This window comes from Pangasianodon hypophthalmus, chromosome 9 (genome assembly GCF_027358585.1).
Source record: "Pangasianodon hypophthalmus isolate fPanHyp1 chromosome 9, fPanHyp1.pri, whole genome shotgun sequence".
In the NCBI taxonomy this organism is placed as follows: domain Eukaryota; kingdom Metazoa; phylum Chordata; class Actinopteri; order Siluriformes; family Pangasiidae; genus Pangasianodon; species Pangasianodon hypophthalmus.
The window spans coordinates 29,812,254-29,825,581 of NC_069718.1; the positions used below are offsets into that span (position 1 = coordinate 29,812,254).

Here is a 13,328-nt window from a genome sequence, read left to right on the forward strand (position 1 = left end):
CTTAATAGGGAGCCAGTGCAGTGCTGACAGAACCGGGCTAATATGTTTGTTCTTCCTGGTTCTAGTAAGAACTCTAGCTGCTGCATTTTGGACCAGCTGGAGTTTGTTTATTAATCCTGACCTTTTATTGTACAGTACAGTGTGATTATTGCAACAGTAGCAGTTTTTTATGGATTTGTTTAATCGTTATAATGAAAAATTAAATTAAAATAATGTTTTGTTATTATTTTTAAGTACTCACATTTTATTTTACAGTACAATTGTATTATTTCAATGGTGATATTTATTTATTGATTTGTTATAATTTACATATTAATAAAACAGATTTTTACTATTTATTACTATTATTATTATTACATTACATACTGATTTTTATTTTACAGTACAGTAGGATTATTGCAATCGTAATACATTTATTTCTTAATTTCTGATAATTATAAAATAAAATTCATATTTTTGTTATTATTATTATTATTATTATTATTAAATACTCGTTTTTTTATTTTACAATAAAATATAATTATTGCAAATGTAACATTTATTTATTTGTTATAATTTAAATAATATAAAATTCATATTTACGTTATTATTATTATTATTATTATTATTATTATTATTATTATTATTAAAACATGCAGATTTTTTAATTGATTAGTTCTCTTTTTTATAATAATAAAATAAAAATAATTTTGTTATTATTATTAATAAATACTAATTATTAATATTTTTAAATACTTTTTATTTTATAATAAAATAGAATTATTGCAAATGTAACATTTCTTTATTTATTTGTGATCATTTAAAAAATAAAATTCATATTTAGGTTATTATTATTATTATTATTAAATACTTAAATAAAATAGGATTATTGCAAAACAGAAGTGTCGTGAGAGTGACGGACATTTCCTGTTTGGACCGGAAGTGAGCTCTGCGCCTGGAAGAGAAGGTGAGTTATCCTGCTGTTGAATCTCTTCTCCGAGAGTTTGTGGCTCAGTTTGTCTTGTTTGTGTGTGTGTGATAAGCTTTTCACAGCTCGTTTTACAGACAGAGAGCAGCTAGCGTGTGATGCTAACAGCACTAGTGGACTTACTGACTGTCAATCTGTTCACAGAAGATCAAAAAAATTCTTTAAAAAAATTGTTCTGTGATTTCAGGAGGGCAGAAAATCTCCACAGCAGATGGCAAGCTCCAAGATTTCAACATTTCTGAAAGGAGCTGCTGACTGTCACACCCTTGGACTGTTTTGTGTTTCATTCCCCATGTGCTCAGTGTGACCCAGTTTTTCCCCATGTTTGATTGTTAGTCAGTTCACCTGTGTTCTCATGAGTTGATCCTCCTCACCTGTCTGTCACTCATTAGCACCCTATTTAAGCTGTAGTGTGTCCTGTGCTCCCTCTCCGGTCTACTATGTCTCTACGTGTGCTCCTGTCTGCCTGTTATGTGATTTACCCTCGTGTGGATTTATTAAAAGACTATTTGCGTTGATCTTCAATGTATTTTATTATTTGGCTGCAAATAATATGATCCCTGTGTGAGCCTATATGCAATTTAAGTAAAATAACTGAGCACAGTGAAGAAATGTCAGCTTTAATACTTGTATTTATTAATTCAAATTAACACATTTAATTGCTGACAAGAAATGTTGTATTTCTTGTGAAAAGTATGTTTATATACATTAAACTATATTTGATACATTGAATTAATCATAAAAGACAGTAAGACTGTTAGATTGTTACATTAAAATTCTTTTAAAATAGAATTTTCAATTTCTATTCAAAAAATCATGGAAGTCAAATGTATCATGGTTTCAATACTGAGCAGCACAGCTGTTTTCAACATTGATAATCAGAAATGTTTCTTGAGCAGCAAATCAGCATATTAGAATGATTTCTGAAGGATCATGTGACACAGAAGATGAGTAATGATGCTGAGCATTCAGCTTTGATCACAACGTGTTACATTAGAAATACATTAAAATATAAAATATTCTTTTGTATTGTAATGATATTTAGCAATATTTAATATTTGTAAATATCTGTTCATCAAATCAAGGCAGCTTTGGCGACCATAAGAGACTTCTCCCTTTGAAGCTTAAGTCACAATCTTCTTGTCAAACACACTTCACAGACAGAAATGTCTCCTGTATCTGGCAGTATAATTCTGGCAGGTGAATTAATACTGCTGAAATAATACTGCCCCACTGGAAATCTCTGGTCTTTGTATCTTCTCAGCAAACACTCTCCATAGCAAGAAATCACCAGCATGAATGTAATGTTCTTGTGAAGCTGTACAGTGGAGCTGTGCAGAATTTCTCTCTATCTCTAAGGTAATAAAGAGTTGGTTACGCTTTAAACATTTTGTCCATATGATGGCGAAATCACTTTGATAAAGAAGAGATACTTGTTTTTTTGTTTGTTTGTTTTTTTTTTTTTACAGTGGATTCTAATTTTCATAAAATACAATACCTTGTTGTATGATTTATGTCTTTTGAGTTAACCCTTCAGATTAGACTATAGAACTGTAGTGTTACTTATTTAGGATTCATTTTGAGTCACTCACTATATGTTTAGTCCATAATAAATTACCTTCAATGTTTACAAGTTGTTTTTTATCTGAAAAGTCACATGTACTTACCAATGAAACTTAATAACTTGTAACTAAATAACTTTTATACTTGATAACCTAATTGTGCAGTTATTTAATAAATCAGACTGTCTCTGCCCCTCACCTAGTGCAAAACAAAGGGGGATGGGTGTGGAATGGTCACCGTTCCCTTGGTGACAGTCTTGAGTGACAGTTGTCCTTCAGCTGAACCATTGGTTAAACCTTTGTGTGACCCAAGCACATTATATTTCTAAGTAATTCACTTTAACTCTCCAGTTTTATTTCAATTTGGGTTACAACTGTTGAGGCTGATGTTATCATAACCTTAATATTTTAAACTAACATTAATCATTCAAATTCAGAATGTTATTTGCTTTTACTTTATGTCATTATGTCCTTTTTGACCAATCTTCTAATAGAAATATTAGACCAATATGTCAATTCTGCCTAAGAGAAACAATTATTATACCAGCAAACTCAAAATTGGAGTAAAAATGAACAAACTATAAGTACTTTGTAATTGTAGGCTTGGATTATTTTAATAAATAGCCTAGTGTTTGTTTACTGAAAGACAGACAGTGAAAGGACATATTAATCAATATTTTATTTATAACAGGGTTTTATTTATCTATAAAATAACACCACAGATCCTCAAGAAACAGTAACAAAAACATAGTGACAGAAATGGACAGACCTTTTTTATTTCTAGGAAAATGCTTATTACACATCTTAATTTTATGATAATTCGTAAATATGATCCAACATACAAAAAAATACAGTTTTACGTTATAGTATTACTGACTGGGGTACTGATCCGGGAAGTGGTCACGTGACAAAAGAACGAACGACTCGAAAGACTCGAAACCCGAAGACTTGTCAGGTAAGAGGTGAGGTGAGCTAATCATAGACTAAAGATCCAGGTAAAAAATGAATTAACGTTTTCTGTTTCTTAGATGTGTTAGGGAAGTAACACGTAACATTTTAATTATATTTTGCTAAAATGAACAAAATGAACAAAATGACTCGAAAAAAGATTCGTTTATTTTGCTGAACGAGACTCAAAGGTCCGAGTCGGTAAAATGATCCGAACTTCCCATCACTAATTGAATATGATTCCCGTTTATCTGGTAATAAGATAATTAAAGATGAATTTCTGTGTAATTTCTGTCACTGTGTCATTGCTGTATGCTTTTTAAGTTGTTGCTAGGTGGCTAAAAATTGCACTCTTCACCTAATGTATAAACATGATAAAGCATGAGTTCAAGTTCAAGTTCAAGGAGTTTGTTTAGTTGTTTGTGGTTGCATGTTTCTGAGACACAAGAGGGCAGCAGCAGTCCATCAGGAGAACATAGAGAGGATTTCTCTGCAGCCCTCTGAGAAGGAAGAATGAAACCTGCCATCTGTCGCAAAAAGGACGTTTCTGCATCACAAATAAAATTAAAAGGGCCACAACTAATTTTTCACACTTAGTAAAAGGAATTAAATAATACTTTAAGAAATACATGTTGAAAAATACACTGACATGGGATGAAGACTTAAGTTGTATTAGTGGCATAGAAAGTTTTTTTTTTCTCTACACCAGGGTGGCCATCATGTTTACATCAATTACATCAATTTATGCGAAAAAGCTTGATATTTAAATGTAATTTAAATTTAAATTACATACATATGAATTATTATAATAATTGTGCATTTTAAATAGTTGTATATTTACTGTAATATACAAGATCATTTTCTAATGTACTTTATGTACTTTTAGCCCAGTATTTAATTAAATATTCCCAAAATGTGAAAAATGTTCCCAAGTAAATTAGCACAGACATAAATTGGTCAGTCGTGGACTGAAGATGTTTATTTGGTGGACACTGAAAATCAAAAATTAGCAAACAAAACCCGAGAACAAAGTTTAATATGACTCCAGACAATCTGGCTGCTCTAATTTCAGTTTTCTAAAAAAAAGGGAAATCTTCTAACAAATCTAACAAATGAAGACCTGAAACATCATTCTGCATCAGTATGCTATTGTAATTCATACAATTTGGATCCTTCCAAATGCAGGTTTCGAACAATTTGAGGGTGAGAAAATGACAGAATTTCCATTTTTGGGTGAACTATCCCTTTAAGAAGCACAACAAATCATCTATTACTTTGGCCTGATATTAATACACCTCAAATAAATCCTATTATTGCCTCCAGGGTCAAAATGTTTGTTTCGTGCCTAAGTGACCTTGATAATTTGAAAGATTCAATGATAATTGTTGATGCATCAATGTATAGATCAGATTTTTGACACCACATATATATATATATATATATATATATATATATATAGTATGGCATAATCGATTAGCACTGCATTATACATTTGAAGTTTTATTTCTTTAAATGTAACCAATTCTGTTTTATTTGTCTGTCTCATTTTTTAAACATTAAACCGATACAGACAGATAGCCTATTAAATGGTTCGCTCCTGAGTCCTAAAAATAGGCTAAATTATGATGTGAACACTTGCATGTGATGGTTTGTCTATGAAACCGAAATAAGTAAATAAATAAATAAAACTAAAACACATTTAAGGAACCAGCACTATAATAAAACTGCTCAAGTTTATAATTTCCCCCCCATCACATTTTCAAGACATTACGTCTCAGAACAGTTTTAGGCTATTTATTTATTTATTAGAGGTTTTCCTAAAGAGTTTAGTGTTTGTATTCCCAGTGCTATTTGACAATGAGGAATACAGAATTTATTCTTATTTTTGCTAATTTTTTTACATTTGCATTGTGAAAGAAGTAGCTTAATAAAAAAGTACAAAGCAACATAGGCTAATTTAGGATGTTTTTCTCTCTCTCACTTCTTCACTCTAAATAATAATAATTTTTTTTCCACACACATGCGGTTTTTTATGTTTTGGTAGTTTTTACTGAGTTCCTGGCTCAGACTTAACCCAGCTATTACTGTGTTTATCGTGTCCTCTTCAGGAGAAAACAGTTGTCAGCAGCACCATCGAATTGGTGCATTTCTTTGAATAAAATACAGGTTTGTCTAGGCCCACTATTATATCTACAAAATCGTTACTGTGCTGGAAATCATTTTATTTAATGCAAAGCAACATACAGAGATGCTAATCAGTCTTCTGGCATGATAGAAATGATTTTATTCAAAAAGATACAGAATATAAATACTTTGGATGCTGAATGTTAAAATATGTCCTCAGAGCCCTTCACTATTTGTTTATGGGCAGGTTATGGAGTCAGTCACAGAATAGTTCCTCTATGAATGAATCATATGGCGGTGATGTGAAGCTGGGAGTTCCACCGTCGCTTGTGAGCTCATCTCGGGCAGAAGAATCAGCGACCATACGGTGGAAACGGGATAACAGAGACCAGTTGATTACACGTGAATTAGGCTACTTCTAAATATTTAATGTAATGATTGATAAACGAGTTTAAATGTAGGCAATATTGTTTAGCCATGTTAAAAACGGTACACTCTAAAAATGCTGGGTTGTTTCAACCCAAATATATACAGAATGAATATCAAATATCTTCCTTTGTGTTCAGCAGAACAAAGACTTTTATACAGGTTTGGAACAACCTGAGGGTGAGTAAATGATGACAGAATTTTCATTTTTGGGTGAACTATCCCTTTAAGTTTTTTAACTTGTTCATTTCAAAATTTCGTTCTTGAAAATCATAGTGATCAGCCGACTTCAGATAGCCGTAACTTTTGTTCTGTTGAATTTACAGATATGGAAAGGGCTTGAACTCAGATTTCATATGATATCAAAACCTATAATAGGTAGAATTTCACCATGTGGTGGGTTTTCGTAGATCACGTCACATTTTTTTCATCAGATTACAGAGGATTAGTTTCATTCAGTTATCATAAAGTGCTACCCAATACGGAATATGAGATAAAGTAAATAAACATAAAGACATAAATTGCAATCACTATTTATTGATTGACTCATAAATTTGATGGTTTTTATTTGTCCTTTACATTACATTTACATTTGAGATATTACTGTTCCATTTACCTGAACGTCAAACATATTAGTCTGATTGATACTAAAAACATAATATCTTTATACATGCATTAACTTTAGTATATATTTAAAATATTTGATTATTGTTCAGATGTCTGCAGAAGTATTTTGATACTGCCAGTAACAGTTATGTCTGTACAGCTGGAGGCATCTAAATGAAGTAGAAGCCCAGAAATTCAATTTCAAGTCTGATTCTCACCGCAATGCCGTAACACTTTCTAGACATCACATCAACACTCACAGGACTTCCCAGATTATATTCATTCTTGACTGATAATGATGTTCTTGCACCGTTGCTTTTTACAACCTCAAATCCTATACCACCGAGTTTGGTCTCATCCTTACTTGGCCACAATGTTACCTTAACAATTTTATCTTCGTCGTCAAATAGAAATTCTTCGGATTTCGCTCCGTGATAGTCACCATCCATAAATCTGTAGCCAGTGTTGGAAACCACCTCGATTGCTTTAAACCTGAACCACTGCAATGACACAGAAAAAAAAAAAATATATATATATATATATATATGTGTGTGTGTGATAAAGCAGAAATCAAAGACAATAAAATAAAATGAAAACAATCTTCACATACCATAAAGCTCCGCTGGTAATAAATTACGATCTTCCTAATGGTGCTGGTGGAAGGAATCGTAAAAGTGGTTGAATGCATACTCCCAACCCTAATCAGAGGTAGTTCTGAAAAAGGGATAAAGAGCGAAGAAGAAAAAAAATGTCTATGTGAATATAACAGCAGAATACAGTTGTTCATAGTCACTTCAGTTATTAAAAGAGTGGATTCCAAATTTTTATAGATCCTGAAAGTTTTTAATCCAGTCACATGCTGGGCCATCACTGTCTCATGTTTTTGCTTTTCAACTCCTTTTGGTGATAAATCATTCCAATGTTAAGGAAATCTCCATTTATGATATTTACTTTATCCCCTGTCACTACGGTTAGAGGTGACATTCACACTATTTGAGGACAGGAAAAGAGGACTTGACATGGTTATATGCTCATATGGTATATGCTGTATGAACCGGATGGAAAGTCACCTGTTATTAGGAAATATGGTTGCCAGTACAAACATTGACTGTGTGAATGATATTTTTTAAAAATAAAGTTTAATGCCTACAATATATGCAGATGACCCTTACCTGAAGACGGTATGTGGCTGATAGTGTCACTGGCTTCACTCACTCCCACTTTACCCACTATCCTGTAGCGGATCAAGTACTTCTGTCCAAACTCCAATCCAGTCTGAATAAAGTCTTTATCTGCTGTGTTTTGGACGAACCACTGTTTGTCAGGGCCAGAATCTGCTTTTACCTGCTGGTATTCCACTCTGTACTGCACTGTTTCTCCAGTTGGAGATTTCTGCAGTTTCAGGGACATTATTCGGTTCTGAGTGTCCTTTACTATTGGTGGGGGTGGTTTGGACACGGGCTGGAACTGTGTGTCTGTCAGCTTCCCTTTCTCATACAGATAGATGGAGGACCCTGGACTGGAGGGATCGGATATGGCAGAAATACTGAAGCGGATTCTCTTTTCATCTTTATTAGCCTCTGAGAAACTTTTGAAAAGAGATAAGTTCTCTCTCATCTTTATTATGACATCAGGATCTCTGAACCATTTTCTGACAGGTGCTACAGAAACCATCTTTTTTCCCCCATCTAGCCCTTTAAACTCGTCAGATTTAACAAACTCTGTCAGGGTTGAAAGATATGGGTCTTCATAATTCAGAGATGTGAAGGTCAAGCACACCACAACTTCAATATTAGGATTAAGGTGGATGGTGTTGAGAGTGTCTGAATTTTCCATTTTGATCCCATTCAACATCTCTATGTTAGAATTCAAGAGGTGAAGTTCAGACTTTGCATCACCTAACCACTGCTTTAGCACATCAGCATTAAAAGGGGATCTGTAGTGGATCTTCAGGATGTCTTCTATTGATTTCTCCTCCATCCCTCCTCCTCGAATAGCAGGCAAGACCCTGCCGACTGCTTTCAGGAGCATTGCCTTGTAAATGTTAAATGAGCTCTGAAATAAGCGCAGCCTCTGTGTGATGTCACTGAAAATATTGACCAGCGTTTTTCTGGAAAGGTCATTGCATGTCCTCTCTACTTCCTCCAGCTCCTCCATTATAACTTCAATGGAAACTGCACTTGCGCTGATTTCTCTCTCCAACTGAGCTGCTTTATCATTCAAAAGATGAAGAGGATAAAGCCAGACTTTGATTGGAACCACCTTTTCTGGATTCTCCTTCAGTATAGTGGGGAGCTTCTTGTACACCTCGAGGGCCTCCGTGAAAGTGGTGGGGTTCTGCTCAAGGCGGATGTCACCATAAAATGTGCAGGTGATCTTCTCAGCCACTTCCTTATCACCATCTGTCATTTTTATAGCTCCTTTCCCCTCAATAGAAAATAGAGGAATCTTCTTGACCATGATATTCAGTTCTCCCTCAATCTCCTGCTTGTCTTCCTCTTCTGAAAATGTCCGATCAAACACCATGAAGGCCTGAACTCCGTACAGTACAGCCGTGACCACATGAGTTGCAGTTTTCTGGTCAAACACCTGAGGGTGGGTGATCTGGCCCAGATGGGTCATAGTGAGTTGTTCAAATCTTGTGGTTTCACTGTAATACATTGTGACTCTGGACTGTTGGTTTGAGGATTTGGTGTCACGCAGGAACTTGGCAGATCCTCCCACCTCCACCAGCCCTCCCAAGAAGCTGGCCTTCAGGGAAGCACTTACATCCAGGAGACTGGTCTTACTAGAGAAAGAGTCGGAGCTACTGAACTTCACATCTGTCTTGGGCTGTGGACGACTGTCCAAATTTTCACTCAATGATTTCTTATCCCAAAGAGTAACACCTGAAACAAGACTTAGCTTTAACAGATATGTAAAAGAAGGTGATGTGTGCCGAAGTAAACACGCAGGTTTTATAGTGTTGCTACACAAGGACTGGTAATTAGTGATGCGACATTTGGTCAAGAGGTGAAAACAAACTTCCATTTCATTTATTAATTTTAGTCTGGTACCCCACCTGGAATGAAGGAATCTTTGCGGCAGTCATACAGCATACCAGGAAACAGAGGTCTTCCTAGAGCTGCCACTTCAATGGTCTCTGATGCCATGGCTGCAGTAAATGACAAAGAAAAAAAAGATAATATTCATAATTAGAAAAAAACTCTAGTACAACATTTTGGTCTGGCGGCTGACAGTAAGTCTGGAGCAGTGCAACCGACTCAAAGTCACAGGAGCTCCCTACTGATGAGCGGAAGAGCCGTTTTTATAAAGACTGCCCACTGAACAATCAATTACCGCAGGCAGGGGGCACTGCACTTGACAAATCAGTGGTGATCTGAAACTCAGAAAAAACAACGAAAAAACACAGAAATAGTAAATTCAATACACAATAAAGTAACTTAATATCGTAACACCCCCACTGTTGATTAAGCATGTTACTCCGCACGAGACAAAGTATTTGCCAAAACATTGTCTTTTCCTTTTTTGTAGGCTATCGAATTTCTAGATTAAACTCTTGGATGATTTCTGCCCACTGCATAATATGCTGGCTAGAATTACACAAAAGTGGGATAGAGAGACCAGCAGATTATGATCTGTATAGATCACGACAGGTAATGAACTTGACCCAACATACACCTCAAAATACTGCAACGTGAGCGGTAAGGCAAGAGCTTCCTTCTCAGTTGTGCTATAATTCAACTGATGTTTCAGAAATGTTCTCAAAAAATAGCACACAGGATGATTGACTCAATGTGCATCCTCCTGCAGGAGAACAGCACCAGCTCCAGTAGCGCTAGCATCCACGTCCAGTTTGAAAGGCAGCAGGAAAATCGGGGCAGACAAGATTGGCGTGCTGCATAGTAATGTTTTTACAGATTGAAAGGCAGTTTGACATTCATCAGTCAACACATATTCTTTGTTTTGACAAAGCAAATTGGTCAAAGGTAACACCACATCAGGGAAATTTTTACAAAATCCTCGATAGTATCCTGACATACCAGGGAAATGTCTCAGCGGTTGCTTACTAGTAGGCACAGGAAAGTGTACAATAGCCTGACCTTTAGCGGTGGCAGGTCGAACTTCACCCTGACTGACTTGCTTGCCCAAGTAAGTCGCTGTAGCTCTTCCAAACTCACATTTCGGGGAGATTTAAAGTAAGAGAAAATTCATTTAGACGGAGTGTTTTAATATGCTCATTCCCAGGGGCGGACTGGCCATTGGGAGCACCGACGTGACTTGCCTGACGTTCATTCTGGCCTGCCGGCTGCCGCTGTGAAGTCGATCAGCCTGACGTGCGATAGGCTGGTATGCAACTGCGAATTAATTGACGGACCTCTCAATCTACTAATCAGGCAATCGCGGAGTGAAAATGACACCACCACATGACCCAACATCAGCGACGAACTGCCTAATTGACTATATCCAGAGTCAGGCTATATCTTAGAAAATTGTGCAAAAAATCGAGCGTAAACGCAAAGGAGGAGCAGAGAGGGAACGTATAAAAAGGAGAAAAGCCCTGGCCACAGATGCAGCAAGTTGCTGCAAAATCCCAGCCATGTTTTAAAAGAACATGTTGCAACATCTTAATGACAAACTAGCACACTGTTTTACAGATGGGGATACAGTATTTTTTAGTGCCAAATTTGACCAGAAATTTTGATTTTCCATTTCTAGCCTACAATATGTAGTCTACAATGTTTATTTATTTATTTTGAAAAGGTGACGAAGGAAGCAACAGTAGCACTAGTGCTGCAAGTGCTCCTGCTGTTGAACTAGAGGGGGTGGACACTTCAGCTTTTGAGTCAGAGCAGGAACCTTCAGGTAAAGTTTAAGCTAAGCAAAACTAAACATGCAGGCTGTGCTAATATGTGCTTTTATGATTTATTAGATCATCAGTAGTAGGACTGTGATCATGGGGACATACATTTGATGGCTGCACAATTAATATAAGTATAGATTATTGAACATGCTTATTTCATATTGCAGAGCAACTAGATGTGCAGAGTGAGAGAGAGAGAGAGGGATTCAGGGAAAGATGATAGAGACAGTGAAAGCCTTGATACTCCATTTGATTATTTTGCCCATCCACAGTCTAAGGATTTTGATTTATTTTTTAAGTATCACCCAATTCAAACAACCAAAAGAGCCATTCCTGATGTATTCCACTCAAAAGATGGCACAAACAGGAAATGGCTGACATACAATGAAAGTAATCACTCCTTATTCTGCTCAGTATGTCTTGCATTTGCAAAACTTTTAGTCAGTGACAGTGCATTTATCAAAGGAGGTACACAGGCCTGGAAACATGCCCATCAGAGAGTACAGGAACAAGCAATATCCATAGAGAAAGTGCAGAAGCTTTTTTTCTTAGAGTCAACAAAGCGGACATCCATACCCTTCTGACTGATAAGCAAATGACCATTCATCGAGACCAGGTTAGAAAGAGGAGGCAGGTCTTAGAACGTGTGATTGATGTAGTGAAAGTTATTGGTAAATGTGGGCTAAGCTACAGAGGGCACAGCCATGAAGCTACATATGACCTTGAAAACATGGCTATCAATCATGGTAATTTCTTTGAGCTCATACTCTTGCTGAGCAAGTATGATGTCTGCCTACAAGAACATGTTAGTGATTGTATTTACAAGAGAAAGAAGCAGATGAAAACTAAAGGAAGAGGGTCCATGGTAACTTTGATGTCCAAAACAACAGTAAATAAAGTAATTGAATTAATAAGAAATATGATTCAACAGAAAATTGCAGTTGAAGTGAGAAAGGCAGGGATGTTCTCAATACAAATCGACACAACACAGGATTTAACATCCAAAGACCAGTGTGCAGTAGTTCTGCGATATGTTACTGATGTTGTCCATGAGAAACGTATTGCAGTCATTGACTGTGAGTCATCAACTGGACAGTACTTTGTTGAGCTTGTAAAACAAACCCTAGAGAAGATGGACATAGACATCAAAAAGTGCATTGGTAATGCAACAGATGGAGCTGCAAACATGCAGGGACAACACAAAGGTTTCTCTGCATTGCTCACAGGAGCATCACCGAACCAAGTGCACACGTGGTGTTACTCACATGTCCTCAACCTTGTTCTAGCTGACACTACAGGGGTTGTTGTGGCAAGTGAGTCCCTTTTCTCACTACTGAATGATATTACAGTGTTCATTCGTGATTCCTACAAGCGCATGAAGCTATGGGAGGAAAACAGTGAGGACAAAAGACACAAACGGCTTGGTGTAATTGGTGAAACATGCTGGTGGGCCAAAGATGAGGCCTTGAGGAAAGTATTTGGAAGGTTTGCAAAGCCTGACCATGCACTTTACACAGCTCTGGTCATCACTATGGAAAAAATTGAAAAGGATGTGACCATGAAACCTGTCATCCAAAATAAGGCCCAAGGGTACAAGGCTGCTCTCCTAAAGTATGAAACCATACTGACAGCTGAGATTTTCCTCAGGATTTTTGAGCAGACAACGCCTCTCTGTAAATATTTACAAACAACTGGCATGGATATTGTTTCAGCACAGCACTTGGTGACAGGAGCAGAAGATAGCTTGAGAAAGTGTGCCCAGGACTTTGAGGGTGTGAAGAGGGCGGCAGATGACTTTGTTGAATGGGCCAATGGCATTCTGGAGAAGCTT

General features: G+C 36.3%; 1 protein-coding gene across 1 annotated transcript in view; it reads right to left on the reverse strand.

The window, feature by feature from the left end:
* Positions 1-6,544: 6,544 nt before the first annotated feature.
* LOC117598171 (cytolytic toxin-alpha-like) overlaps positions 6,545-13,328 on the reverse strand; it is a 42,488-nt gene continuing 35,704 nt past the window's right edge. Inside the window, exons 4-7 of the mRNA XM_053236956.1 lie at positions 9,695-9,787; positions 7,806-9,521; positions 7,244-7,347; positions 6,545-7,133 (exon numbers count right to left, since the gene is read on the reverse strand). Of these exons, the coding sequence (XP_053092931.1) occupies positions 6,804-7,133; positions 7,244-7,347; positions 7,806-9,521; positions 9,695-9,787 (2,243 nt within the window). The 3' untranslated portion in view covers positions 6,545-6,803. The remainder of the gene's footprint in view (positions 7,134-7,243; positions 7,348-7,805; positions 9,522-9,694; positions 9,788-13,328) is intronic.